General features: G+C 35.6%; 2 protein-coding genes across 8 annotated transcripts in view; both read right to left on the bottom strand.

The window, feature by feature from the left end:
- ccl19a.1 (chemokine (C-C motif) ligand 19a, tandem duplicate 1) overlaps positions 1-26,697 on the bottom strand; it is a 37,588-nt gene extending 10,891 nt beyond the window's left edge. The window contains exons 1-3 of one of the 5 annotated variants that reach the window (XM_087252910.1): positions 26,561-26,697; positions 25,831-25,894; positions 22,585-22,712 (exon numbers count right to left, since the gene is read on the bottom strand). Coding sequence is in view for 1 of the 5 variants with exons in the window: in XM_087252908.1 (XP_087109034.1) it covers positions 22,585-22,712; positions 25,831-25,894; positions 26,561-26,694 (326 nt within the window). In the remaining 4 variants the exon portion in view is untranslated. Of the gene's footprint in view, positions 1-22,584; positions 22,827-25,830; positions 25,895-26,269 lie in introns of all 5 variants that reach the window. The other 4 variants (XM_087252908.1, XM_087252912.1, XM_087252909.1 and 1 more) reach the window with 4 other exon arrangements.
- On the bottom strand, positions 5,639-26,697 carry ccl19a.2 (chemokine (C-C motif) ligand 19a, tandem duplicate 2). Of its 3 annotated transcripts, XM_087250997.1 has the most exons (7): positions 26,561-26,697; positions 25,831-25,894; positions 22,585-22,712; positions 8,370-8,507; positions 8,104-8,224; positions 6,072-6,184; positions 5,639-5,898 (listed from the first exon to the last, which is right to left on the bottom strand). In XM_087250997.1, the coding sequence occupies exons 4-6, from the start codon at positions 8,461-8,463 to the stop codon at positions 6,076-6,078; spliced, it is 324 nt and encodes a 107-aa protein (XP_087107123.1). In that variant the 5' UTR covers positions 8,464-8,507; positions 22,585-22,712; positions 25,831-25,894; positions 26,561-26,697; the 3' UTR covers positions 5,639-5,898; positions 6,072-6,075. The 3 variants fall into 3 exon arrangements, with proteins under 3 accessions (XP_087107123.1, XP_087107122.1, NP_001129720.3); XM_087250996.1 differs by lacking the exon at positions 25,831-25,894; NM_001136248.3 differs by lacking the exons at positions 22,585-22,712; positions 25,831-25,894; positions 26,561-26,697 and having other exon boundaries at positions 8,370-8,486.
- Positions 26,698-26,699: the final 2 nt, after the last annotated feature.

Raw genomic sequence — 26,699 nt, 5'->3', positions numbered from 1 at the left:
AAAGCAGAAGAGGAAGAAGAACACAGATGACACTCCTGTCTTATAAAAACAGCAAACAGAGGCCATAATATATATACAGTCACCAAAACAGAACAACAGAAGATTGGAAAAAGGTTTTTCTTGTCTGTGTCAGACATTTTGAAGTTGATTCAAACAAAGTCTAAATGCATTGTGCTTTGTATCATTGGTTTTAATGGCTCTCCGCACAGAAATGCCAGCCGGGACTCAAACCAGCGACCTTCTTGCTGTGAGGCGACAGTGCTAGCCACTGAGCCACCGTGTTGCCCACAAAATTTATAAGCTTTTATTATTTTAACATCGAGCTATAAAGCAAGACAAGAACTTGCACTCAACAGTCGAGATTTTAGATGTGCTCATCTTTAAATCTGAATAAATGTTATGAAGCACAAATTAAGCCTTGCTTCTGAAACTTAATTCACGAATTCACTATCCTTCGGCTTGGTCCCTCATATAACAGGAGTCGCCACAGGTGAATGAACCACCAATTACTCTGGCATATGTTTTATCCTTTACAGATCTCAGTACAGTTGAGCACCCTTAACATGTGCTGAAATGAGAGATGATCGGCTGATAAATCTAACTGTGTGATGCTTTAATGTCAATAGGATATATGCAGAAGTACGCAGAAGGACTTTATATTTGTAGCCAGTGAATTGTATGTCGTACAAAATCTGCACATTTAATTGTCTGTTTTCTTTAAAAATCAACAATCTTCATTGCCTGAGTGATATCCGATATAAAGTGGGTCTCAGAATTTACAAGAAGCACTGCATTACATGACATTTTTCTGCACCATGTCTTTAAAATATGAACATTTATTTTACCCCAGTATTTTTAATGGAGTAAGTTGGCAGTTCATTCCGCTGTGGCGACCCCTGTTTAATAAAGGGACTAAGCTGAAAATAAAATAAAAGAAGGAATCAAATTTAAATGGAATTTCTGCACTCGCCTGCTGCTCCTTAGGGCACATGCATGTAAACAGCTTTTCATCTTGTTTTACGCTTGAACAACTAACTAAAAGTCTATTAAACTGATTACATTTTAATTACATCGATGCTGTAAAGTAACCGTATAAAACTGGAAAAACTCACATTAACACATTATATGTGTGTGTGTGTGTGTGTGTGTGTGTGTGTGTGTGTGTGTGTGTGTGTGTGTGTGTGTGTGTGTGTGTGAATGGGTTTTCCTAGTATTCTTCAATGTCCCTAAAGTAGAGTAATACCAGTCATTTCTGTCCCTTTGAGGACATTAAGAAAATGGCTCATAAATCGTGCAGATCGTTTTGAAACTGTAAAACTGCAGAATGTTTCCTGTGAGCTTTGGATTTAGTATTGTCTGTACAAAATAATACCATTGGGTCAATGGAAAGTACCAATAAATGAAAACCAATGTGTGTGTGTGTAGTTACAGAGACAGACAGAGAGAGGAGAAAGAGAGGAGATCATTTCAATGTGGTTATGTCATTGGCCCATGAACATTTCCTGCTTGTTATCAAACTATTTCATAACTGTAACAAGAGGCGATTCAATTATAACTTTATATATATATATATATATATATATATATATATATGTTCATTCATTCATTAATTTTCTTGTCGGCTTAGTCCCTTTATTAATCCGGGTTCACCACAGCGGAATGAACCACCAACTTATCCAGCAAGTTTTTACACAGCGGATGCCCTTACAGCCGCAACCCATCTCTGGGAAACATCCACACACACACTCATACACTACTGACAATTTAGCCTACCCAATTCACCTGTACCGCATGTCTTTGGACTGTGGGGGAAACTGGAGCCCCCGGAGGAAACCCACGCGAAGGCAGAGAGAACATGCAAACTTTACACAGAAACGCCAACTGAGCCGAGGCTCGAACCACCGACCCAGTGGCCTTCTTGCTGTGAGGCGACAACACTACCTACTGCGCTACTGCCTCGCCCATATATATATAACTATTTTTTGAGGGTTTTCACCTTTAATGGACAGGACAGTAGAGAGTATTGACAGAAAAGTGTGGGGAGCAGAGAGAGGGGAAGGATTGGCATATAGGACCGCGAGGCGGTAAATATTTGTTTTTTTTTGTATTTTTTTGTAATTTGTATTTTTTTAAAAATATTTGTTGAACTCCCTCAAGTTTTCCCAACTATAACGCCTTCTGCTACTGAGGTCTATCTGCAACAAATTCAAGGTGAAAAGCCCTTTCAATTTTTTTTAAATGCTGCACATGTTTTGCAAAATAAAATATTTTCTGCCATAACTAAATTGCTATTTTAAAAACAAATAAATTCCAAAAGTAAATAAAATAATACAAACTAAAACTCTGTGCTGGGATTTTACATATTTAAAAAGAAATATCAGCATATCTATGTTTTCTGGCATAAGCTGAGGTCTTTGCACATTTACAATGTCCCCAGCTCATGAAAAAACTCTTTCACTGGGGACTGAGATGGCTGGTATGAAGAGGAAAGCCTTTCCTAAACCAGACAGAGGTGGTCAATAAAAAAATACAGATTATAAAATTAGTAATTATATAGTAGACATAGCGATAGAGACAGGGGTTGAAGATGATTAGGTGAACAATTAATATTCCTTGCACAATTAATTAGTATAAGTATCAGTGTGATACACTTCAAGAAAGATAATCTTGAACATTTTTAAATATTCATAACTAAGCAAATTATTACTAATTATTTATGCATAAACTCATTTGAAAAGGAGAGGGTAAAAACAGTCTAATACCTGCTTCTGTATCAGAACAACTTTCTCTTTCAATCTGAAAAACATCTTTAGACTTTCGCTATGAAAACACTGATGCACCATGTAATTACCATAGCACTCAGAGCAAGCGGAGCTGCAAACCATCAGAGGCCTCATGTATCAACGCTGCGTGCGCCAGTTTTCAATATCACGTTTGGATTTACTAATGATGAAATTAACTTGAGAATGTGCGTTGGTCCGCGCCAACTTCATGTCTGGCGTATGTGTATTTCTTTTGTGTGTTTGTTTTATTTCCATTGGCGACTCCTAGAGGCAATTATGTTAAATTGCACACTACAAAGTATCGCACCAACACGTGAAAAACATTGCTATTCATTTATAATTGATAAAATAGATTAATTAACAATATTTTTAATCAATTATGTGATTCAGAACATATAAAAGCATTTGCAAATGTATATAATCTTTACTCTATGGCAAAGGCAGTGTTGGCCTTATTATATTGACATTGTCAATAGTCGAATCCGAAGGGAACGCGTTTTTTAGGGATCACAGTTATTTTCTGGCCCACGATAACCCACTGGCTAATTAGCTGTTTCAGATTTCCAAGAGCTATCCTATTGGAGTTCTGTGCTGAGTTGGGTCGAAATTTGGAAAAAGAGACAGCTACGAGGCTCCAAGGTGGTAGGGTGCACGATGGGTGGCTACTTGGTGAGTTATGTATTTAAAGATATTATTCCATTTTCGCTCTCAGTCAGTTTCGGCTGCCACAGGACAACGGTGCTAGTGCGCTCACCACACGCCAGCTATTGGTGGAGTGGAGAGTCAATAATAGAGCCAATTCAGTGGATCGGGAGGATTGGGAGGCCATGATTAAGGGCTGATAGAGAGACTTTGGCCAGGACAACGGGGTTACACCTCTGCTCTTTCACGAGAAGTGCCATGGGATTTTTAATGACCACAGAGAGTCAGGACCTCGGTTTAACGTCTCATCCGAAAGAGGGCGCCCACTGACAGTGTAGTGTCCCCTTCACTTTTACTGGGGCATTAGGACTCACGCAGACCACAGGTTGAGCGCCCCCTGCTGGCCTCACTAACACCACTTCCAACAGCAACCTAGTTCCAGCAACCTCAGTTCCAGAGCGGGCGATAGGGCAGCTGAAATGCCAGTGGCGCTGCCTTGATAAGAGCGGAGGGGTGTTGCTATACCGCCCTAACAAAGTGTTCCTCTAATTATACATCTGTGTCTCCCACACACAGATACTACTCCAGACAGTAAAGTGTCGCTCACAATTGAAGCAACTCTCTCCACAAAGGGTGTTAGTTCAGCATCCCCTGTTCCCCCGCCTGTTCGGTCCACACTATAACAGTGCGCCGCTGTTCTACTTCTAACCTGCACCTTTAAATTAAACCAATTTCTTTTTTAATTAACTCACAGTGTGATGTTCAGACCCCACTGCGTTAACCGAGTCAGCTAAACTCTCCCACTGTATTTTTTTCTTTTGTTATTAATTCCGGAGAACAAACTTGCAAATAACGCAGTTTTTCTCCAGTCTACCTCTGATAGCAGCACCTCCAACTCCCATTCTGTGAAGTTTCTCTTCTTGCTTGCTTTTGCCATTGCTTTATCGTTTGGTTTTGCCAAAGTGAATTCATTACCATATTTATACGGGGGAGGAAGCAGGGAGGGGTTTTGCGCTCGTGCACGTGCGCTCAGTTTCATGTTTATTCGGATGTACGAAGATAATATGCGTGGGATTCCGCATACGCAGTGTTTCATTGGCTACATTTGCTTTTTTTTACTGCGTACACACATTTACAGCTTTGTCCGTAAGCAATGTTGTAGCATTAATTCAACGCAAGTCTTTGTACATGAGGCCCCTGGTCCACGTGGTTTGGCTTAATAGCTTTTTTTTTCATATAGACGTCTGTGACAGTATTTTTTCACTGTGCTGACAGTTTATGTGCATTATATTCATTGGTCTGTTAGTGTAAGTAAACGTCTTTTTGTACACAGTTTGTGATTTGTCTGGCACACCTCACTGTTGTCATTTTACTCTTTGCTCGTTACTGATGTGCAGGTAAAGCGAGTTTGCACCTGTAAACACAGCGCTCCCTTTGTTCAAAAAATGTATTGCGATTCGTTCAACATATTTTTTTCATGATTTGAATCGTCACATATTTTAATCAATTTTCAACTAGCTCACGATGAATCGTTACGTCCTTATGTTTGAAACAAGTAAAGGGTGAGTATACAATGGTAGAATGTTTATATACCTTTAAATGTACACCTTTTATAGACCATTTTAAAAGATAAAATAATCCTGACGAACTTCCTGTTTTACATTTAAAATTTCCATAGCTTCTGAGAGTCTTAAAAGTTCCACATATTGATAAATAATGCTATGATAGCTGTTATAACATCAAGTTATGATTGAATCGCCTCTTGTTACAGATATGAAATAGTTTGACAACTGGAAATGTTCATGGGCTAATGACATCACCACATTACAGTGATCTACAGTATACCTAAATTTATACCTATTTTATACCTAAAGCCTAAATTTATACCTATTTTATACCTTTATATTTATCTTGCGTTTCATACCTTTAAAAGGCCAGTGAGGAGTCATTTACAGTAATCCACTCTGCTGGTGATTAAAGCATGAGCAAGTTTCTCTAATTCCTCACTGGAAACAAAGCATCTAACTCTTGCAATGTGTTTGACATCTGATTTAGTTGCTAGCTTGATGTGACTATTGAAACTCAGATCTGACTCCAGAATAACACCAAGATTCTTGCCCTCATTTTTGGTTTGCTTTCTTTATCCCTCAACATTTAATAAAACACATAACTGTGAGGTGCTTTTATTGAAAATAATTGAGATTTACAAGAGATTTACAAACATTTATTTATTTAAAAAATCATTCTTAGTAAAAAAAAACACACAAAGCATCAGTCATAATAACACAAGCTTATAGGAATAATCATGCAAATGTATAAGACTCAAAATTGACACAGTACGACAAGTAATAAAAAGCATATCACACTACTCAAATAGCATATCTGCCTGTAATGGTTCATAACGTGGATGATAAAGAGCCATCGCTTCCTGTTTGTTAAGTGCAGCTGCGGGGTCATCTTGTTCACTTCTCGTCTGAAAAACAGCAGAAAAACGAAACTAGATTACATTATTCTTATCAGGGGACAGACAATGATTCCAGGAAGAAGAACTTCTGCTAAAGGTCTGATTCAGCCTTTCAAATAAAGGTGTCTGAGGTGTCACAAAACTTTCAGAGCGGAAGCAAGAGGTTATTTTTAATACCTCACCTTCCTACTGAAGTGCTTTTCTCTGCTTCTTCTCCAGGTGTGAGATGATCCTGGAAATCCAGATGTTTTTCTCTGGTGGGGCGCAGAGTTTCTTGTCCTTTTTGGTGATGAATCTGTGGGAACATACAGTATAAATGAATGTAATCCTTTACTGCTGGATATAAAGTGTTCTGTTGGTTCCTGTGCTTCTATAAACCCAAAAGTTAAAAATCTGGCACCTTTTCTTTAAAATGAAAGTCAATTGGTGAAAGCAATTCTTCAAATATCTTCATTTGTGTTCAACATAAAAAGACGTTAATAATTTACTAAATCAGAAATGATTAAAAACCACACAAGAGTGAGTAAATGATGATGCATCCAAATGTTTTGGGTGAACTTTCCCTTTAAGAATAGCATTTTGTAAAATGTTATGTTAAATATGCAAAAATAAATGCACTTTTTACATAAATGTGCTACTTTTGAAACATTTCTGTGATCAAATCAGGTACAAAATTCTTGTTTAATTCTAATTTTTGTCACATTAGTGAAAGTTTTTTGTTTTAAATATAAATACATTATATGTTCCTGATTATTTACACACATACAACATTTTATTTAACTTAAAATTTGAATTTATTCATGGCTATTCACATTTTTTTTTCAATAATGGAAAAATAAAAATAAAAAGCGATCTCCAAAATCATCTTTTATCATTCCATAATTCAAATAAAATCCTACAAACAGCCAGAAATAAAATTATAACCTGAAGTCTTTTAAATGTTATATATAATTAGGTAAATGTGAACATAATTACTGTAAGACACTTCAGAGAACTTTCCAGAAGTTTGTAAAGAAACTGAAAGATACTGTATGCTGAAGTGAAGGTTTTGACTCATTTTGTATTTGAAATCTCGACATTTTCTTTATATTACACAAAAAACACACAATTAAATATCAGAACTGACAGGTGCATGAAAATTGTGCTTTTGTCTACAGTGCCTTGCAGGAATAGTTCACCCAAAAACTGAAAATGATCTCCTTATTTACTCTCCCTCGTGTGTTTTTAAACTTTTTTTTCTTTTTTCTTTTGTTGAACTCAAAAGAGGATATTTTGAAAAATGTTGGACTTTTGTAGTAGAAGAAAAATGTTACTATGGATTTCAATAGGTGAAAGCAGCCAGCATTCTTCGTAATATAAAGGTACAGTTCACCTAAAAATGACATTCTATCATCATTTATAAACCTCGTTGAGTAACTTTCTTCTTTTGAACTCAATTGAGGATATTTTGAAGAATGTTGGACCTCTGCAGTAGTCAAAAATCTTACTATGGAAGTCAATGGGTGAAAGCAACCAGCATTCCTCAAAATATAAAAAAGGCATAGTTCACCCAAAAACGAACATTCTTTCACCATTTATAAACCTTGATGAACTTCTTTCCTCTGTTGAAAGCAAAAGAAGATATTTCGAAGAATGTTGGCTGCTTTCACCCACTGACTTCCATAGTAACTACAGAAGTCGAACATTCTTCAAAATATCTTTTGAGCTCAACAGAATAAACTCAACGAGGTGATTAAATGATGACAGAATGTTAATTTTTGAGTGAACTATCCCTTTTATAATTTGAGGAGTGCTGGTTGCTTTCAACCCATTGACTTTCATAGTAACTCTTTTTCCTACTATGGAAGTCCAACATTCTTCAAAACATCCTCGTTTGTGTTCAACAGAAGAAAGAAACTCAACAATGTGAATAAATGATGACAGAATGTAATTTTTAAGTGAACTATACTATGTTTTAAATATCAAACAATGCTGCTTTTATCCATTGACTATCATAGGAAAATTTTTGACTACTACGGAAATCCAACATTCTTCAAAATATCCTCTTTTGAGTTTAACAGAAGAAAGAAACTCAGAAAGTTCATTTGTGAGTGAACTCTTCCCTATTAAGTACTGTTTACTGAAGGCTCTTCTATTGCACGTCTGCAGAACTCTTTATTTGAATTATTTACTTCAGTGTAGAGAAATCAATGAAGCCAATCATCTACTACTTACACAGTAGCTGCAATGGGGCATCCACTTTCTGTGGTTTGATGAAAGTAGGACGCAACAATCTGCAGAGGGATACGAGTGTCCTTGGTGGTCAAGCAGCAATCGACAGCTGTGTCTGGAAATGCTGAAAGTGAAAGCATGCATTAGTTACGGCTGACAGCGGAAATTCCTCCTCTCTATATGCATCTGACCCCATGCAAGAACAAAATTTAGCCAGCTCCCGGAAAGCTTTTACGGGAAATTGCATGTCTTTTCTGTTTCGTTCTTACCTTCAGTGTTGATGCAGAAAACCGCAGCGATGAGCAGGAGAGTTAAGGTTGAAGTCTGCATTGTTGTCTTTGTGTTTGTTCTTCTCAAAAGCATCAGATGATTGTGCAGGTGTGCAATGCAGGTATCAAGTGCAGGTGCTTATATGCAAAAAAAAGTCAGGTAACTTTCACTTTCATGCATGATTTACGGAATATACTCCACCCTTATCTGGTAAATGCATCCGTTTCATTTCTCTGCCATTCCCACATTCTTTTGCTGTTTTTTTTTTTTTTTTTCCTTCTGTATTCCCGTAGAATTTGTCTGCAGGAGTGCATGACCTGATCGGTAATTGAGAGGCTCATAAACACTGACAGACACTAATAATGCTCAACTGAACTCATTGGGGGGGTTTTATAAACAGGGTTGCATAATGTTTACTGCTCACAACTTATTTTTTCTTTGAAGAAACTGTGCACGATAATTTTATCTGATTTCTGCAGCTGGATATTGTCAGTTTAGACTCTGTGTGCAGTCCAAAGCTCTGAGAAAACATCTCTTTTTTTGCATGCTTTTCTACTGAATAACTCTGTGAGTGAACTGGAAATTGGTGTAAAAACAGCCTTATTTGAAATGTATAAGTGTGTATTATATTATATTATATTATATTATATTATATTATATTATATTATATTATATTATATTATATTATATTATATTATATTATATTATATTATATTATTCATTTTACTTGGGCTTAGTCGGTTATTTACCAGGGGTTGCCATAGAGGAATGAACCACCAACTATTCCAGCATATGTTTTATGCAGCGGATGCCCTTCAAGTTGCAGCCCAGCACTGGGAAACACCCATACACTTATTCACACTCACACACTCATACACTATGGTCAATTTTGTTTACCTAATTCACTTATACTGCATGTCTTTGGACTGTGGGGGAAACCGGAGCACCCGGAGGAAACCCACGCAAACAAAGGGAGAGCATACAAACTCCACACAGAAATGCCAACTGGCGCAGCTGAGGCTAGAACCAGTGTCCTTCTTGCTGTAGGGCGACAGCGCTACCGCATCACCCTATATTATATTATATTATATTATATTATATTATATTATATTATATTATATTATATTATATTATATTATGTTATATTATATTATATTATATTATATTATATTATATTATATTATATTATATTATATTATGTTAAAAAATAAACAAACTGGATTAAATAGCTTGGGCATTGTAGTAAAAAGTTTTTTTATTTTGTTTTTAAATAATTTTTATTAATTAAGATTATTAATATAATATTTATTGTTTAAATATATTTAGATATATTTTTTTATATAATAATAAGACTCATCTGTGCATTTATTTAGTACAAAATCATTTTAAAAGTAATGTTGTGAAAGTTTTTACATTTGGAATATCTGGTTTTTCTATGTAAATGCATTTAAAATGTAATTTATTCCTGATTTAAAGTTTTCGATGTCACATGATCTTTTATAAATCAGTCTAATAAGCTGTTTTGATACTCAAGAAAATTATTGTATAGTTGAATTATTACAAGTCAAATTTTTATCATCAGAGTAATTATTTTATTTTATTATATTTTAAATGTTATTTGTTTATCATATTTATATGGACCAAAAATACCAGTGAGGACATTTATAATGTTGCAAAAAAATCTAAACTAAATGATGTAGTTTTCAGCTAAATAAATTATTTTTTCTCGAAAGAATCTAAAGCAGAACAAAAATGTTTTTGTTTTTGTTAATAGTAAAAAAAAAAAAAAATTAAGCACTAGTAATGACACTATAATCCAACCCGCTCTTTAAGATCGCAAATTACAGGGCTTCTGGTAATATGGGAGCGCAGGACACAAAGTAATGTGGGGTAGAATGTAACAGAGTTTTAAGGTATTTGCTCAAGGTTAGCCAGGGCATGCTTCTGAGGTTTTCACCACAGTGTCGGCAGACGTCTTCCTGCAAATTATTAAAAAAGTTCAGCGAAATTTGGATGAGAAACACAGGAGAAACCATTTTGGCAGCATAAAGGTATTTTTTATTATACTCGATATTTTTTTATTTTAAAAATTCAGTGAAAGTATGAACCTAACATCTTATATTGTTGTGATTACCGTCTTCTAGGCTAAAAGATGGAACCATTTTGAAAGATGTAAAACACATGGTGACTGTTAGACAGTTTTGAGGAAAACACAACACAGAGGGGCTAGTTGTAACAGGGTGTAACAAATAAGCCACACACTGTTGGACACTAATTAAAACAACAAAATAACTTTTTAATTTTAAGTGTAATGTTGAAAACTTTTTAAATAAAATGTTTTTTTAATAGACAAAAATATATATATTTTATTGTTAATAGTACAAATAAATGCATGGTATAATAATGGATAATAATGTAAATAAATCCAAATGTGTTTATCCAATAAATAAATAAATAAACATACTGTGCTATGTAGAATAAAAAATAAATTAGTTAAGTAGTGAGGAAATATAGCTACTATTTAAAGTAAACTGGATTTAAACTAATTGTGTGAAATCTAGCTTTTCAAGCGTGTGTTACAACTAACTCTCTGTTTGTTACAACTTGTTTGTTGTTGGTAAAAAAAAAAATGGTTTGTCTAACCCCATTAATTTGTTCATTATTTGGCCAAAACCATAAAGTGTTGCATTGTTTCCTGCTTTCCCTTACCCAGAATAGCAAAAGTCTACTAAAGGAGGTTGAGCCTTCTAATGTATGGCTCCTAAACTCTGGAATAGCTTTTTTGATAATATTCAAGGCTCAGACACACTCTCTCAGTTCAAAACTAGATTAAAGACCTAACTTTTAAGTAAAGCATACACACAATGCATCACGTAATGGTATGATGCATGAGTGTACTACATGCAGGTGAGTGGGCTTGACAAGCCCCCTGTAGGATACACTGCTGTATTAATGCACTAGCCATTTCATTAGAAATACTTATATGCTTTACATGTTTGTTTCTATGCTAGTTTCATTTATAGCACTTGATTTTTGCATTGATATTTAATATCTCTTGTTCAAATAAACTATGAACACCAGCTAAGCTAATTATTTTCTGGGTTCTCTACTTGGGGATACTCATCCCGAGGCTTCTAGAGATTGTGCAGCGCCATTGATGCGATCCAAGATCTGTGAAGAGAAGATGCTAACCGTTGAGGATCTCAAAGACAACACATACGAAGAGATGATGCCAACCATAGAGGACTTTGAGGACAACACAACACAACGCAACACAACTTACCTCTTAAACTCCTGTGCTATTTTGGGATTTCCGCCAGGATTTTGGCTACCCAAATTTAAAAGCTTCCCAAATCCACATGCAGAGGTGTAAATGCAAAAATTTGGTATCATAGGGTATATGCCGAGCTAGTGCTGTTCTCATGCTGATACACTTCCGGTGACCTGTTATTGTGACCATTTTCTCATTTTATACGGTTCCTTATACAGCATCGATGTTGTAATGTCATTAAAATACATTCAGTTAAATAAACTTTAGCATTTATTTAGTTAATCAAGCGTAAAACGAGACAAAAAGCTGTTTACTCGCATGCGCCGGTCAGAATCGGCAGGCTAACGCAGAAGCTCCATTGAATATACTGGGGTAAAATAAATGCTCATATAATAAAGATATGGCGGGGGAGATGTAATTTAATGCAGTGCTTCTTGTACAATCTGAGACGCACTTTAAATCGGATATCACTCAGCTAGTGGAGATTTTTAAAGAAAACAGACCTTAAACGCACCGGATTTTGCATTGGCAATCAATTCGCCGGAAGCGCTTAACCCAGGTTAATGGCAAAATAAAAGTCCTATTAGCATGCTTCGGCATATACCCCATTTTAAAGATAACCCTTTAAATTTTCATAAAACAGTATTGAAAGTGTTTAAAATAAGTGTATATGTTGTCTGTGTTATAATAAACACCAAAAAAAGCTTTTTGTATTTTTTTATCAACTCAAATTTGAAAGTATACCTTTTTCTGTGTGGTCTAGCATGCTGTTATAAATTTTGGTGGTTCCTGCACATGTTTTTAATCATAGGAAAAAAGAAAAATGTCTCAACCATAAACTATGCAAAAGTTATTGTATTTCAACTGATGAGAGGTGCTGTAAAGCCACAGGGACCGATCATTGTTTTCATATTTCACTATTCTTTTGTTTGATCAAACATAATTCACTGTGTTTGGAACACGTCAGACATGCAGGGGCGGACTGGCCATCTGGCGGACCAGGCACTTTCCCGGTGGGCCGACGTACTTTTTGGGCCGGGCTGATCATCGTCTTATGATCTGATCGGCCCATAAAAGGCTTAGCAGCCTATCGCTTTTTTCTGCCTTATTAATTGACGCTCCTGTGATCTGTGACTCTCTAAAAGTAGATGCTTTTTTCCCGGACAGACAGACCGGGCCGGCCCATGTGACACTGCAGCCCATTGGCTCTTTTCTTTATTGACATTGGGCTGGCCCAATCACAAACTCCTATTTTGGACTCCGCGTGAGCGTGCGTCGTCTGTGTGTATTTGTCAAAATAGTCGAGAGTCAGAGAGAAGAAACGCAAGGGAGGCGCAGAGAAATCGTGGGAAATACACCGCCGTTTCATTTAGCGGTTCTGAGAAGTTCTCCTTTCATTCTAGTACACGGCTAAAAACGCAAATCACGTGACCACACACTCTCTGACAAGAGCTGGCGGGTGAGCATAAACCCCAGGTGAGAGTATAGTGCATGTCAGACAGTTCATCTGCTGGATCTGATCTCACTATAGTTGTTAAACGTGATATTGAATTCATCTTGTTGTTTTGGCTGAGTGCAAAGATAAGCTAATATATTAATTTATGTAACCACGTACACTGATTCTGCACATTGACTGATTGCTTACCTTTATCATATAAATTTATTGTTTGTTATACTGTTATAATGGCCATTATTGATTACTAAAACTGATATTCTGCAAAAGAGACGGGGTAAAGTTTGTTCTTTTCAAAGAAAATGAAAGGAGGCAGTTATATTTAAGCCCTGTTTTGTTTTAAATATGCAGAGTGAAGATGATGCTCATATAAATATATAGCTACACGAGGCTGTTTGGTGTCTGTTAATCATAATATCAAAATGAAACAAATTTGAGGTGAATGAGGTTATAAAGTACACTGTTCCCTTTGAAGATTTACCCATGCATTAGCAGGCAGTTTTTGTTATGTTTTTTATTGAATATAGGCTGAGTGAATAGTGTATTGAATGAGCTAAATTGGCTGTAGTGTATGAGTGTGTGAATGAGTTTGTATGGGTGATTTCCAATATTGGGTTGTGGCTGGAAAGGCATCTGCTGCATAAAACATGCTGGAATAGTTGGCAGTTCATTCCACTGCAGCAACCCTTGATAAATAAGGGACTTATGCGAAGAAAAATAAATGAATGAATAGTGTATTTTTTAGAACTCAACAAATATCTTTATGGACAGTATACAGAAATTAAATTGAGATTAAAGTTTGTATTTATTTATTTCATATATATGGCTTTTGTGTTTTATAAAATATGAGTTGATAAAAAAATTGGACGTGCATAGATAGATAGCATTTTGATTGAATGTAGTGGGCCGCTCTGGCCCAAAATGCCAGGGCCGTTTTTTTGCCCCAGTCCAGCCCTGTATAAAAGGATTACTTATGCACATCACCTCAAAACCAGAGGAGAATGGCCCTGTAGCGCACAGCATAAGGTAAGAGATGACAGCTGTCTGTGCTATCTGGGGCTGCTTATTGATCATAAATGTATTGTTTTCACTTCTGTGCAATGGAAACACCTTGATTCATTCGACAACTGTTTGACATGTGAATATAATTCAGAAAAAAGAATGCTAGAACCGTATAAGCACCGGCAACAGCTTTCATTTGACCTATAACTTGTATACGTGTCATGTGAAAAATATGAAAATGAACCAATGTTCAATATCCAGCTCGGGTATCCAAAATCCAGTGTATTCAAGTGTAAATAACGTTTGTAGAGTAGAATAAAAACCAAAGTGATCCATATGTGCATAAAATATAGATTCTAAACTTTCAAACGAAACCACTTAAGGGGATCTGGTGCAATGCTAGCCCTTTAAATCTTAAAGCGAAAGTCAATGACGCAGTGTAGGTACCGGGTCCGCGGAGTTTATCTGGTACACAAATACACTTGATTAAACGTGTACACATAGACATCACCTATATGCTATAAAATTGCAGGTTAACTTTGCCTGTATTTAATTTCTTATATTTGATTGTAACTTTAACTTAATTTAATTGTAATGCAATAATGTGCCCCTTTTGTAAAGCTGCATTGAAACAACAATCAATGTAAAAAGTGCTATACAAATAAACCGGAATTAAACAATAATGTATATTAAATAAATAATGATAACAGAGGTGCAAAATGATTTCTGAGGTTTCAAATAGTAGTGAAGTTACTGTAAATTTAAATTACATTAAACACCATCACTGCTGTATTGCCTTAGTGATCAAAATAAATGCAGAATGAGTGAGAACAAGATAAATCTTTCAAAACATTACAAATATAAATGTTTCCAAAACGTTGACAGGTATAGTGTAAATGCACTTAAACTGTGCTAAAGCAAACTTAGTTCAAATCCCCTTAAAACTAATGGGTGTATTTACTTTTCTTGGAATCGAATTTATCAATGCTTTTTTTAGTGGAGCCAGAAATATAAAGCACCTTCATGCTGAACAGAAGTTTGTTTGAAGAGATCAAAACAAGTCATTGTCAACTTAATAATGAATAGCTTGAATGCCTTTTGATATCCGAGAGCTTGGCAGTGATCTGAGGGTGTGTGTGCCTTTCCGTGAAGCAGCTATTTCACTGCCAGCAGCATCACTATAGTTAAAAGACAAGGACAAATGTGTGTGTGGGAATACGTACCCCCCGCCCTCCAACACAACACTAACCTTAGCTGAACTGCTAACGGAAAAGATTTTCAGTTTCAAGATTTTCACAAGCACATCCCTCCAAACTTTTATGCAGAACTCAAGTTTCGCTTTTTAAAATGCATAACTTGGCATAGCATCACGTTTTAACAAGCCATGTGCTTTAGCTTTCCAAAACCAACAGTCTATTCCAGTAATTCCAGCGCCACATTGACACTAATTGGAATCAAATAAAACTATGATGTTTTATTTCTGCATATCCCTAATAAAAGATTGCAGGGGTACACCGTTTAAAGACCCCCATATTTTTTACATATCTTCACATATAACCTATGCAATACGACGACTTCCTTTTATTTTTTAATAAAAAATATTCTTTATCAACAATTAGTTTCTTCTTCCTTTTAAATCTTTTAGAAATGGATGTTTTATTGAGTTAAATGCCAATGAAAAGATCTGAACCGTTACCTTTCCTTCACACCAAGCAATTTTATGGTTAAAATAAGTCTAATAAACATACGGACATCGATAGGGCTGAAGATCTAATAGACATCTAACAACAGTCCAAAAATAGATTATAGTCATCAAATAGAGTAGAAAAACTTCACATATAGACTGTTGTCGATTTCTGGACTACTGTTAGACATCTGTTAGATTTCCAGACCCAATTTAGCCTTGTTTTAGCCAAGATCTATGATTTGATGTCTATTAGACGCCTTTTAAATGTAGAAAATGCTTTCTGGATTAATGCGTCTCCAAAAACCTTGAAGAGAAAGAAAAATCACTGCGTTAGGAGAAGCCAATGTGGACTTTTTGTTTATCATAAATTACAAATGCATAATAAACCTATGTGCAAAACTGGATTATTGCATAAAGCATTTGGAAATAAAAGAGAGTTTCCATCCAATGAGTCAAAGAGAACCAAATAATTACTTCCTGAGAAACGTGTGGCAAATATCAAAAATAAAAAAAGATTGCTGGAGAAGCCAATGTGGACTTTTTTTTTGGATATCATAAATTACTTACTTCTATTAGATTTTCAGACCAAATTTAGCCTTGTTTTGCCAAGATCTATGTTTGGATGTTTATTAAAAGTCTTTTAAATGTAAAAAAAAAAAAAGGGCTTTCTGGGTTTGTGCATCTCCAAAAACAGGTTTATATATAAAATAGCTAATTCATATGTAGGCTTACTATGATTTGATCCAAAGATGCAAATTAAACCTATATGCAAAGCTTCATTATTGCATAAAGCATTTGCAAATAAAGCAGCGTTTCCATCCAATGAGTCTAAGATAACAAAATCATCACTTCCTGATAAACTGGCAGCAAATATCAAAAAATAAAAGAAGAAAAATTGCTGCATTATAGGAGAAGCCAATGTGGGCCTTTTTTGTACAGTATATCATAAATTTCTACTAGATTTTCAGACCAAATTTAGTCTTGTTTTAGCCAAGACCTATGTTTGGATGTCTATTAGACGTATTTTAAATGTAAAAAAAAAAATGCTTGCTGGGTTTGTGCATTTCCAAAAATGTGTTTGTATATAAAGAAAAAGCTCATTCATATGTAGGCTTACATGTTTTTAGACAAAGATGCAAATGAAACCTATGTGCAAAACTTGATTATTGCATAAAGCATTAGCAAATAAAGCAGCATTTCCAACCAATGAGTCAAAGAGAACAAAATCATCACTTCCTGATAAACTGGCAGCAAATATCAAAAAGAAAAGAAAAATCTCTGCATTAGGAGAAGATAGTGTGGACTTTTTTTTGAATATCATAAATTAGTTACATCTATTACATTTTCAGAACAAATTTATGACAGTTTTAGCCAAGATCTATGCTTGGATGTCTATACAACGTCTTTTAAATGTAAAAAAAAAAAAAAAAAAAAAAAAAAAAGGCTTTCTGGGTTTGTGCATCTCCAAAAACAGGTTTTTTATAAAAAAGCTATAATTTGGTCCAAATATGCAAATGAAGCCAATGTGCAAAACTTGATTATTGCATACAGCATTTGCGAATTTAGCAGCGTTTCCATCCAATGAGTCAAAGAGAACAAAATCCTCACTTCCTGATAAACTGGCAGCAATTATCAAAAAAATAAAAGAAGAAAAATTGCTGCATTAGGAGAAGCCAATGTGGGCCTTTATTGTAAAATATAACAGATTTCTACTAGATTTTCAGACCAAATTTAGTCTTGTTTTAGCCAAGATGTATGTTTTGATGTCTATTAGACGTATTTTAAATGTTAAAAAAAACAGGTTTTCTGAGTTTGTGCATCTCCAAAAATGTGTTTATATAAATCATATGTAGACTTACTATGATTTTAAACAAAGATGTGAAATAAACCTATCTGCAAACTGGAAAAATCCCAAAACATTTGCGAATAAAGCAGCGTTTCCAGAGAAAAAAGAGAAAAAAATAGCGGCAAATATCAAAAATAAAAGAAAAATGGGTGCGTTAGCCAATGTGGACTTCTTTTAGATATCATAAATTACTTGAGTCTAGATTTTTAGACCAAATGTAACCTTCTTTTAGCCAAGATTTATGATTGAATGTCTATTAGACGTCTTTAAAATGAAAGATGATTTCTTTATAATTAGTAATTAAATATAATTATAATAAGTAATTAAAAGATGCTTTCTGGGTTTGTGGATCTCCAAAACATGTTTATATACAAAATGGCTAATTCTTATGTAATCTTACTATCTTTTTAGCCAAAGATGTTAATTAAACGTGCAAAACTGGATTATCACATTAAGTTGTCATTTCCTGATTAACTGGTGGCAAATATTACTTAAATGTAAAAGAAAGTAAAATTTGTCCTTTAAGTAAGGAGAAGGCAATGTGGGCCTTTCTTTGTATATCATAAACTACTTGCGTCTCAGAAGACGAAGACAAAATGTAATGAACATGCTGTGTTTTTTTAAGTGCATTTTGAAAATGTAAGCACATCTTGTCATTTCCATTAAGCATTTAATGCGACATTTCAAAATTTGCATATAAAATAGCTTTTTTTCTCCCAACAAAATTATATTAATTTCAAAGCACATTAAACAGCACAATGCTGTTATTCTGATTAAATGCATTCTGCAACAAAAAAAACAAAAAAACAAACTAACATGAGATTTACACAGGGGCCAGTTTGTGAAACACAAGCAGAACAAATATGGAAACATGATGCTTAGATCAAAAAGGTTTTACGCACAAACTGTTTATACAGAAATCCTTTCTGCTCAAGTTTCTGAAAGCTGCAAATTTTAAGCACCTTCATTTCTGTTATTCTACCTGGAAAAGTAGACAAGTTGAACTCTTTCCAACGCATAACATGTTTTGATTTCTTATCAGCATGTTGTGTGCCGTGCAAAAACAAAACCAGCGCAATCAGAGACACATCTCAGAGAAATATGTGACTTTCCTAAAACATCATCCAAAATTATTTTTATTTTTGAGTTCTAAAAATATTTACAGGAACTGAATTAAATATCTTGTGCACTGAAGTTATACACTCACCGGCCACTTTATTAGGTACACCTGTCCAACTGCTCGTTATCGCAAATTTCTAATCAGAAAATCCCATGGCAGCTACTCAATGCATTGAGGCATGTAGACATGGTCAAGATGATCTGCTGCAGTTCAAACTGACCATCAGAATGAGGACGAAAGGTGATTTAAGTGACTTGATCTACTGGGATTTTCGCGCACAACCATCTCAAGGTCATCAATTCTCAATCCAATAGAGCACCTTAGGGATGTGGTGGAACGGGAGATTGGCATCATGGGTGTGCAGCCGATAAATCTACAGCAACCGTGTGATACTATCAGGTCAATATGGACCAAAATCTCTGAGGAATATTTCCAGTACCTTGTTGAATCTATGCTACGAAGGATTAAGACAGTTCAGAAGGCAAAATTGGGTCCAACCCCGTAATAGTAAGGTGTACCTAATAAAGTGGCCGGTTAGTGTATGTTTATAGTTTAATATTTTTCATATAATACGTCTAATCTGCACATTTATTCGGTAAAAAATTTAAACGGTCATGAATGTTATTCGTAAATAGAATAACTGGCTTTATATGTGAATAAATATTAAGAATGTAATTTATTCCTCATTTAAAGCTACATTTTTCATTCTTCAAAGACACGTGATCCTCCATAAACCATTCCAATAAGTAGTTTTGATGCTCAATAAAGTAATTTATTTATTACAATTCTGATTATTATCATCAGAATGATTATTATCATCATTTATCATATTTAAATTGATCAGAAATCACAGTAAATACATGTATAATCTTGTTATGTTTAACTTATTATTTTCAGAGACAAATCTCAGAGCAAATGTTAAAAAAAACAATTTCCTAAAACATCACCCAACATTCTGATGCATAACATATGGGCTGAAATAAAAAAAGCAGAGCTGCACAATATATCATTTCAGAAACGATATTGCAATGTGCATGTCTGCCATAGTCACATAACTTGGGATTATAGTTGACCAGCAGCTGTAGTTTAGTACACACTAGATTTGTGGTGTCACTGAGGAAAGTCCCTCAAGAGTTTCTCAGTTGCGAATACAACAGGAAGCTCTGTGTTGGATGCTGTGAAGTGTTGGAGGCAGGGGCAAACATTCCAGTAACTCAAACACAATAATGCCAACAAAGAGCACTCTCAAACCACAAAGGTACAGAAGAAGTACTCCTCACTGAGAAAGCGCTGACCTTTCCGCACGAAACATTCATTTTTAATTATTTTATTGTGAAAAAAAACAGAATGTGGAGGGATATGAATATATTACCAAGATAACTACAAATACGGGCCACTTATGGTAGTTATGCGGCACTGGTGATCTTTTTTCAGCCCAGACAAAATGAACATGAGCCTGACATGGCTCACCTATACAATTGCAAGAGGGGGCCAAAGATTCCATTTCATATATGGGCCATTTAAGGCAAAGATTTGGCACTTATGGCAAATGTAATCTGAATGTGAACCTGATGTGGCACATGTGGAAAATAGTCAATTTGGCCCAAAAGACAAATGTGGGCCACAATTGGCAAAAATGTGGCATATTCATTCAGGGGTAATCTGGGTCTAAACCCAAAGTGGCTCACATGTGTAGGTGCTAATGTGGCCCAGTTAATGTTAAACATATGTGGGCCACTTTTGGCAAATATTTGCCACAGTAAGCTCTGGCTAATGTGGCTGTGAGCCTAAAGTGAACCAGAGAAAATTTGGCAAATGTGGCCCAGTTATCTTAAGACATATGTGGGCCAATTTTGGCAAATAATTAGCACAGTAAGCTCTCGCTATGAAAAATGGTCGTGCAAACTGAACCAGGTTTCTCCAAAAGTTTTTTTTTTCCTTCACTTTCGTCTATTGGTGAAGTTTTTTTTTCCTCGCCACTGTTGCCACTGGCTTGCATAGTTCGGGACTTGTAGAGCTGCGCATCGATGGATGACTCTTCAATGTTTGGACTCCCAGCAGTGAAAATTGAAACACGTTGAATTGAACTGAGCTAATATAAACTGAACTGGACTTAAACTCTGAAAACTGAACTAAACTGCTTCAATTAACTATAATCTTCTATGTGAAGCTGCTTTGACACAATCTACATTGTAAAAGTGCAATTCAAATAAAGATGAATTGAATTGAATTGAAAATGTGGGCCACTTTGGCAAATATTTGGCACAGTAAGATCTGGCTAATGTGGCTGTGAGCCTAAAGTGACCCAGATGTGATATGACAAATGTGGCCCAGTTATCTTAAGACATATGTGGGCCACTTTTGGCAAATATTTGGCACAGGTAGCTCTGACTAATGTGGCTGTGAGCCTAAAGTGGCCCAGATGTGATATGACAAATGTGGCCCAGTTATCTTAAAACATATGTGAGCCACTTTTGGCAAATATTTGGCAAAGTAAGCTCTGGCTAATATGGCTGTGAGCCTAAAGTGGCCCAGATGTGATATGACAAATGTGGCCCAGTTATCTTAAGACATGTGTGGGCCACTTTTGGCAAATATTTGGCACAGTAAGCTTTGGCTAATGTGGCCGTGAGCCTAAAGTGGCCCAGATGTGATGTGACAAATGTGGCCCAGTTATCTTAAGACATATGTGGGCCACTTTTGGCAAATATTTGGCACAGTAAGCTTTGGCTAATGTAGCTGTGAGCATAAAGTGGCCCAGATGTGATGTGACAAATGTGGCCCAGTTATCTTAAGGCATAAGTGGGCCACTTTTGGCAAATATTCCACACAGTAAGCTCTGACTAATGTGGCTGTGAGCCTATAGTGGCCCAGAGAAAATATAGCAAATGCAGCCCAGTTATCTTAAAACATATGTGGGCCACTTTTGGCAAATATTTGGCACAGTAAGCTCTGGCTAATATGGCTATGAGCCTATAGTGGCCCAGAGAAAATATAGCAAATGCAGCCCAGTTATTTTAAAACATATGTGGGCCACTTTTGGCAAATATTTGGCACAGTAAGCTCTGGCTAATGTGACTGTGAGCCTAAAGTGGCCCAGAAAAAATATGGCACATGTAGCCCAGTTATCTTAAGACATATGTGGGTCACTTTTGGCAAATAGTCGGGGCTGTAAGCTCTGGCTGTGTGGGTCTGGTGCAAGTGTCTTGTGTGGGCCGGATCTGGGCCAAAATAAAAAGCAAACTGTGGCCCAGAATAAGGTCAGTTCTGGTTCATTTTGTCGAATTTTGGCTAATATGTGGTATTGCTATGGCTTAATTGTGGCCTAGATCTGGCAAACAGGAGCGTACTGCCCAAGTGCCATCATTACATGTAGCATGTGGGCCAGATGTAAGTGTTTGGTGTGGGCCGGATTTGAGCCACATGAATTTTGCTATCGGTGTAACAAATACTATAGATCTCAAACTGGCATGCTTTAAAGCTCATCTTGGAGATTTAAAGCAATAACTGACCTATATTTACATGTCCAAAACTGCATAGGCAGGTCTTAACAGTAAGGAAATAAAAAGAAATCTGTTGTTCTTGAAAGTTATGTTGGATTTAATGCCTCACCTGTATATTTAGACAGATGCTTTGACACTTGTTGTTATATATGTCACATGCTTCATTATCTGAATGAAGTGACTCATCTTGACAATATAATGCATCAGTTGTAGCAAAAATAATGATGGATTAATGTATTAAGTGAAACTGCACAAGCTTTTTGTACACTAAATATAGCAAAAGGAAGAAATAAGACAGTTAATGTTTCGCATCTGCAAAAACTGATCGTTACCTGAAATTGCCGAAGGGGAAGCAAGTCTGGTCTTGTAATTTCCAGCAAACCATGGGAGCGTGCAGGACCAATTTTGTTTTATCGGTTCTCAGTCTGGGAAGCATGTTGGCGGTGTAGTATGAGCTCATCTGACAAGAAAAGATTATCAACAAATTAGAGAACAAACAAAACCACAAATTCACATGCACACAAACTAACACACATGCCTTTTGCAGCTCATTCAGCTCATGTATCTTAATGGACTAAACCATACAGATATTAAATTGTGTAAAGTTTAAAGTTGAGCATTTTGTAAAGATCAAGGAACATTTTCATTTTGAAAGCTAAATGTCTACACTGCAAAAATGCTTTTTTGTCTTGTTTCTAATCCAAATACATAAAACTTCAGAAATCAAGAAATAATATGCCAAAATTGATTGTGATTTTGACAAAACCAAAACCAAAACACATGCCTTCTGCAGCTCATTCAGCTCTCGCATCTTGCTTGACTTAACCATATCAAATTGTGTACAGTTTAAAGTTGAGCATTTTATAAAGTTGAAGGTACATTTTTATTTTGAAAACTAAATGTCTACAAAGCATAAAATGCTTTTTTGTCTTGTTTCAAGTCCAAATATCAAAAGATTCTTAAATCTAAAAATAATATGGCAAAATTGAGTGTAAATTTGACAAAACCACAAATTCACATGCACACAAACCAACACAAATGACTTTTGCATCTCATTCAGCTCATGCATCGGGATTGACTTAATTGCAAGTTAAAAGTTGAGCATTTTGTAAAGTTTAAGGTACATTTTTATTTTGAAAACTAAATGTCTACACTGCAAGAAATGTTTTTTTTGTATTGCTTCTAGTCCAAATATGTAAACATTCTTAAATCAAGAATATGCCAAAATTGAGTGGATTTTTACAAAACCAAAAATTCTCATGCATGCACAAGAATCAACACAAATGCATTTTGCATCTCTTCAGCTCATGCACCTTGATTGACTTAACCATACAGATATCAAATTGTGTACAGTTGCAAAATGTTTTTCTTACTTATTTTATAAGTATTTAATGAGGTTCTGATAGTAAAATTCTGGATTTGAAAAGGCATTTAGTTTTACAGTAATTACACTGCAAAAAAGGATTTTCTTATTTAGATTTTTTATCTTGTTTCTAGTCCAAATATCAAAAAATTCTTAAATCAAGAAGCATTTTATAGACAAGCAAAAATTATGGTCTTTTTTTATGAAATAATATGCCAAGATTAAGTGTGTTTTTCTTGAAAACAAATTGAATAATCTGCCAATGGAATAAGCAAAAATATGTCAAAATGCAAAAAAAGATTATACTTATTTTACTTACGCCATTGGCAGATTATTTAGATTTAAGAGAAATCTCTCCCGATGTCGACAACTGACAGTTTTGACTTTTAAGGCATTTTTTCTATCAAAACATAAAGTTTATATATGGCCATTTTGTAAACATTTGTAAAAGCCATGCTAAAGCAAGCTGCTTCAGAGAAAAAATGTATCTAAAAATTTTAAATAGTTTCCTCAGAAAGTGAACGATGGTGCTGACGTATGATGGGGTGTGAAATCAGATATTTATTTACCATCAGTATTTAAAATATTCTAAAACTATAAAACATCCCTGAACCTGTCTGCTGTCAGACTGATGTCTGCAGAGGTCGACGGTGTGGAGGCCGGGGGTCCTTTAGAGTGACAATTGTCCCTGATTCTGGCTGATTTATTACATTTTAATAAATGTCTGATAATCTTGACATTAAATAGGCAGAATTAGTAAGATTATAAGAGTGCACACACTTTTTTGGCTTCCAGAGATCTGTTTATTTTGTATCAACCGTAGTAGTAAGGGTACTAAACTGAAATTTTCTTTTAATTTCAAGAGGAGTCTGGATGCAGACCTAGTGCAGATGCAATCTGAGTTGCATGTAATGCTTTTTAATGGGCTCCCCTGACCCCACCCCTAACCCTACCCCTCACAATTACGTCACCAGCTCCATTGAGTTCATTGTGTCTGACATTGCATCACTGAGAGATGCAATCATAAAGGTTGCATCCAGATACTATTAGAAATTTCTAGCAGCTCTCCTAAAAATAGGGCACATCTTTGACATTTGAAAACATGAATGTATGATTGCAAAACAACCTTGATTTAATATTGAGTTTAACATAGAGTGTTGCTTTAGATAAAACAAGCTTTTTTATTGTTATATTACATGTTATCCATTTAACTGCATATGAATGACTGAACCCCTCTTTCCACACTGTTTTAGATGCAGTGAGAAGACATTAAGGTGGCTCAGTGGGTAGCGCTGTTGCCTCACAGCAAGACGGTCACTAGTTCGAGCCTCGGCTGGATCAGTTGGCATTTCTATGTGGAGTTTGCATGTTCTCCCAGTGTTCTTGTGTGTTTCTTCCGAGTGCTCCGGTTTCCCCCACAAACCCAAAGACATGCGCCATAGGTGAATTGGGTAAGCTAAATTGGCTGTAGTGTATGTGTGTGAATGAGATTCTATAGAAGTTTCCCAGTGATGGGTTGCAGCTGAAAGGGCATCCGCTGCGTTATACATATTTTGGATAAGTTGGCAGTTCATACCGCAGTGGCGACCCCAGATAATAAAGGAACTAAGCCAAAAAGAAAAATAATGTCTACACTGCAAAAAGTGCTTTTCTTACTTATTTTTAAGTATTTAATGAGGGTGAAAATGGCATTTTGTTTTAATTTCACTGCAAACTTACTTTAATATTTGGTCTTGTTTCTAGTCCAAATAAATAAAAACTCTTAAATCAAGAAGCATTTAATAGACAAGCAAAAAATATTGTCTTTTTTATGAAATAATGTCAAAATTAAGTGTGTTTTTCCTTCAAACAAGCTAAATAATCTGCCAATGGAGTAAGCAAAGAAATGCTCAAGCAAGCTGCAAATGCCCCAGATAATGGCTGATTTATCACATTTTAATAGATGTCTAATAGTCTTGACATAAAATAGGCAGAATTAGGAAGATTCTAAGGGCGCACACGCTTTTAGGGCTCCCAGAGATCTGCTTATCTCATATTAACAGTACTACCAGGGACCCTAAACTCAAATAATCCAAAAGGGACCAACGTTTCTAGCAGCGCCCCTGAAACTAGGACACATATTTGAAATCTGACATGAATGTATCATTGCAAAACTATGTTGATTTGATAGAAGTGTTACTTTTACATGAATAAAATGATATTTTGTTCATTTAACTGCATATGAATGACTGGATCCCTCTCTCCACACTGTTATAGATGCAGTGAGAAGACAATAGGTGCTGTAAATTAGATATAATAATGAATCAGTTAAATCGAAAGGGATAGTTGTGCTGAATGGATTCTAATCCCTCATAACATTTCCAATTGATTCATTTTAAACCTAACAGCAGTTCTAATTGGAGGACTGGTTTTGTATTGAGGTAAAGTTGGTTTTATATTCACACATTCGTTCACCGACAACTTCATGGTAATTTGAATATTGGGTCTGAAATCACAAGTATGCATGACCTCAAACAACATCAGCACTATTTGTTGTTGTACTTTGATAGTCATAGGCTGCTATTATGACTTCCCTATTTACAATGTGAATATAAAACCATTTTGACCTCAACAGGTTTCGTCCCAATCAGTGACCACTGAGATTCATTACTTACTCTGGAGTGACATCGTGTGGTCACTAAGAACTGGTACTCGACTAGAAACATGGGGAAAACAATTCCTTGACGAGGACATTAAAACCTATTTCACAGCAAATGAACACCTGAAGTTTACTCAAACCACCAGATTTAATATTTATTCATGAGTGGAGTACGTTTAGTAATAGTAAAGACTGAATAAATTTAATTTAGCTCTTCCTTCATCATTGGCGAACTAATTCCATCCACAAGTGCAATAAATGGCATTTTTGTTTCGTTTTGTAATGGAAAGTACCCACAAGTTCTGACCTGAGATCGTTATAGGGGCTCTTGTTTTGCTTGTTCCGTCGGCTGTGCGCAAATGGTAAATCTGATCCCGGATCATCCGAAGTTTCCCAAGCGCGCACGAGCTCATGATTCCATCGCTGCGCCGCGCGGTGCATTCTGG

The sequence above is a fragment of the Danio rerio genome, chromosome 5, assembly GCF_052040795.2.
Source record: "Danio rerio strain M-AB ecotype USA chromosome 5, GRCz13ab, whole genome shotgun sequence".
In the NCBI taxonomy this organism is placed as follows: Eukaryota; Metazoa; Chordata; class Actinopteri; order Cypriniformes; family Danionidae; genus Danio; species Danio rerio.
The sequence above is the reverse complement of the archived record's forward strand: the minus strand, read 5'-3'. Positions and strand labels throughout refer to the sequence as shown.

Excerpts from the sequence above, each read along its gene's own strand:
- ccl19a.2 (XM_087250997.1), bottom strand. The coding sequence starts at position 8,463 with ATGCTTTTGAGAAGAACAAACACAAAGACAACAATGCAGACTTCAACC. Across the intron at positions 8,225-8,369 it reads TTTCTGCATCAACACTGAAG|CATTTCCAGACACAGCTGTC; the intron begins GTAAGAACGAAA and ends TTTCACTTTCAG. Across the intron at positions 6,185-8,103 it reads TGCCCCATTGCAGCTACTGT|ATTCATCACCAAAAAGGACA; the intron begins GTAAGTAGTAGA and ends ATGTTCCCACAG.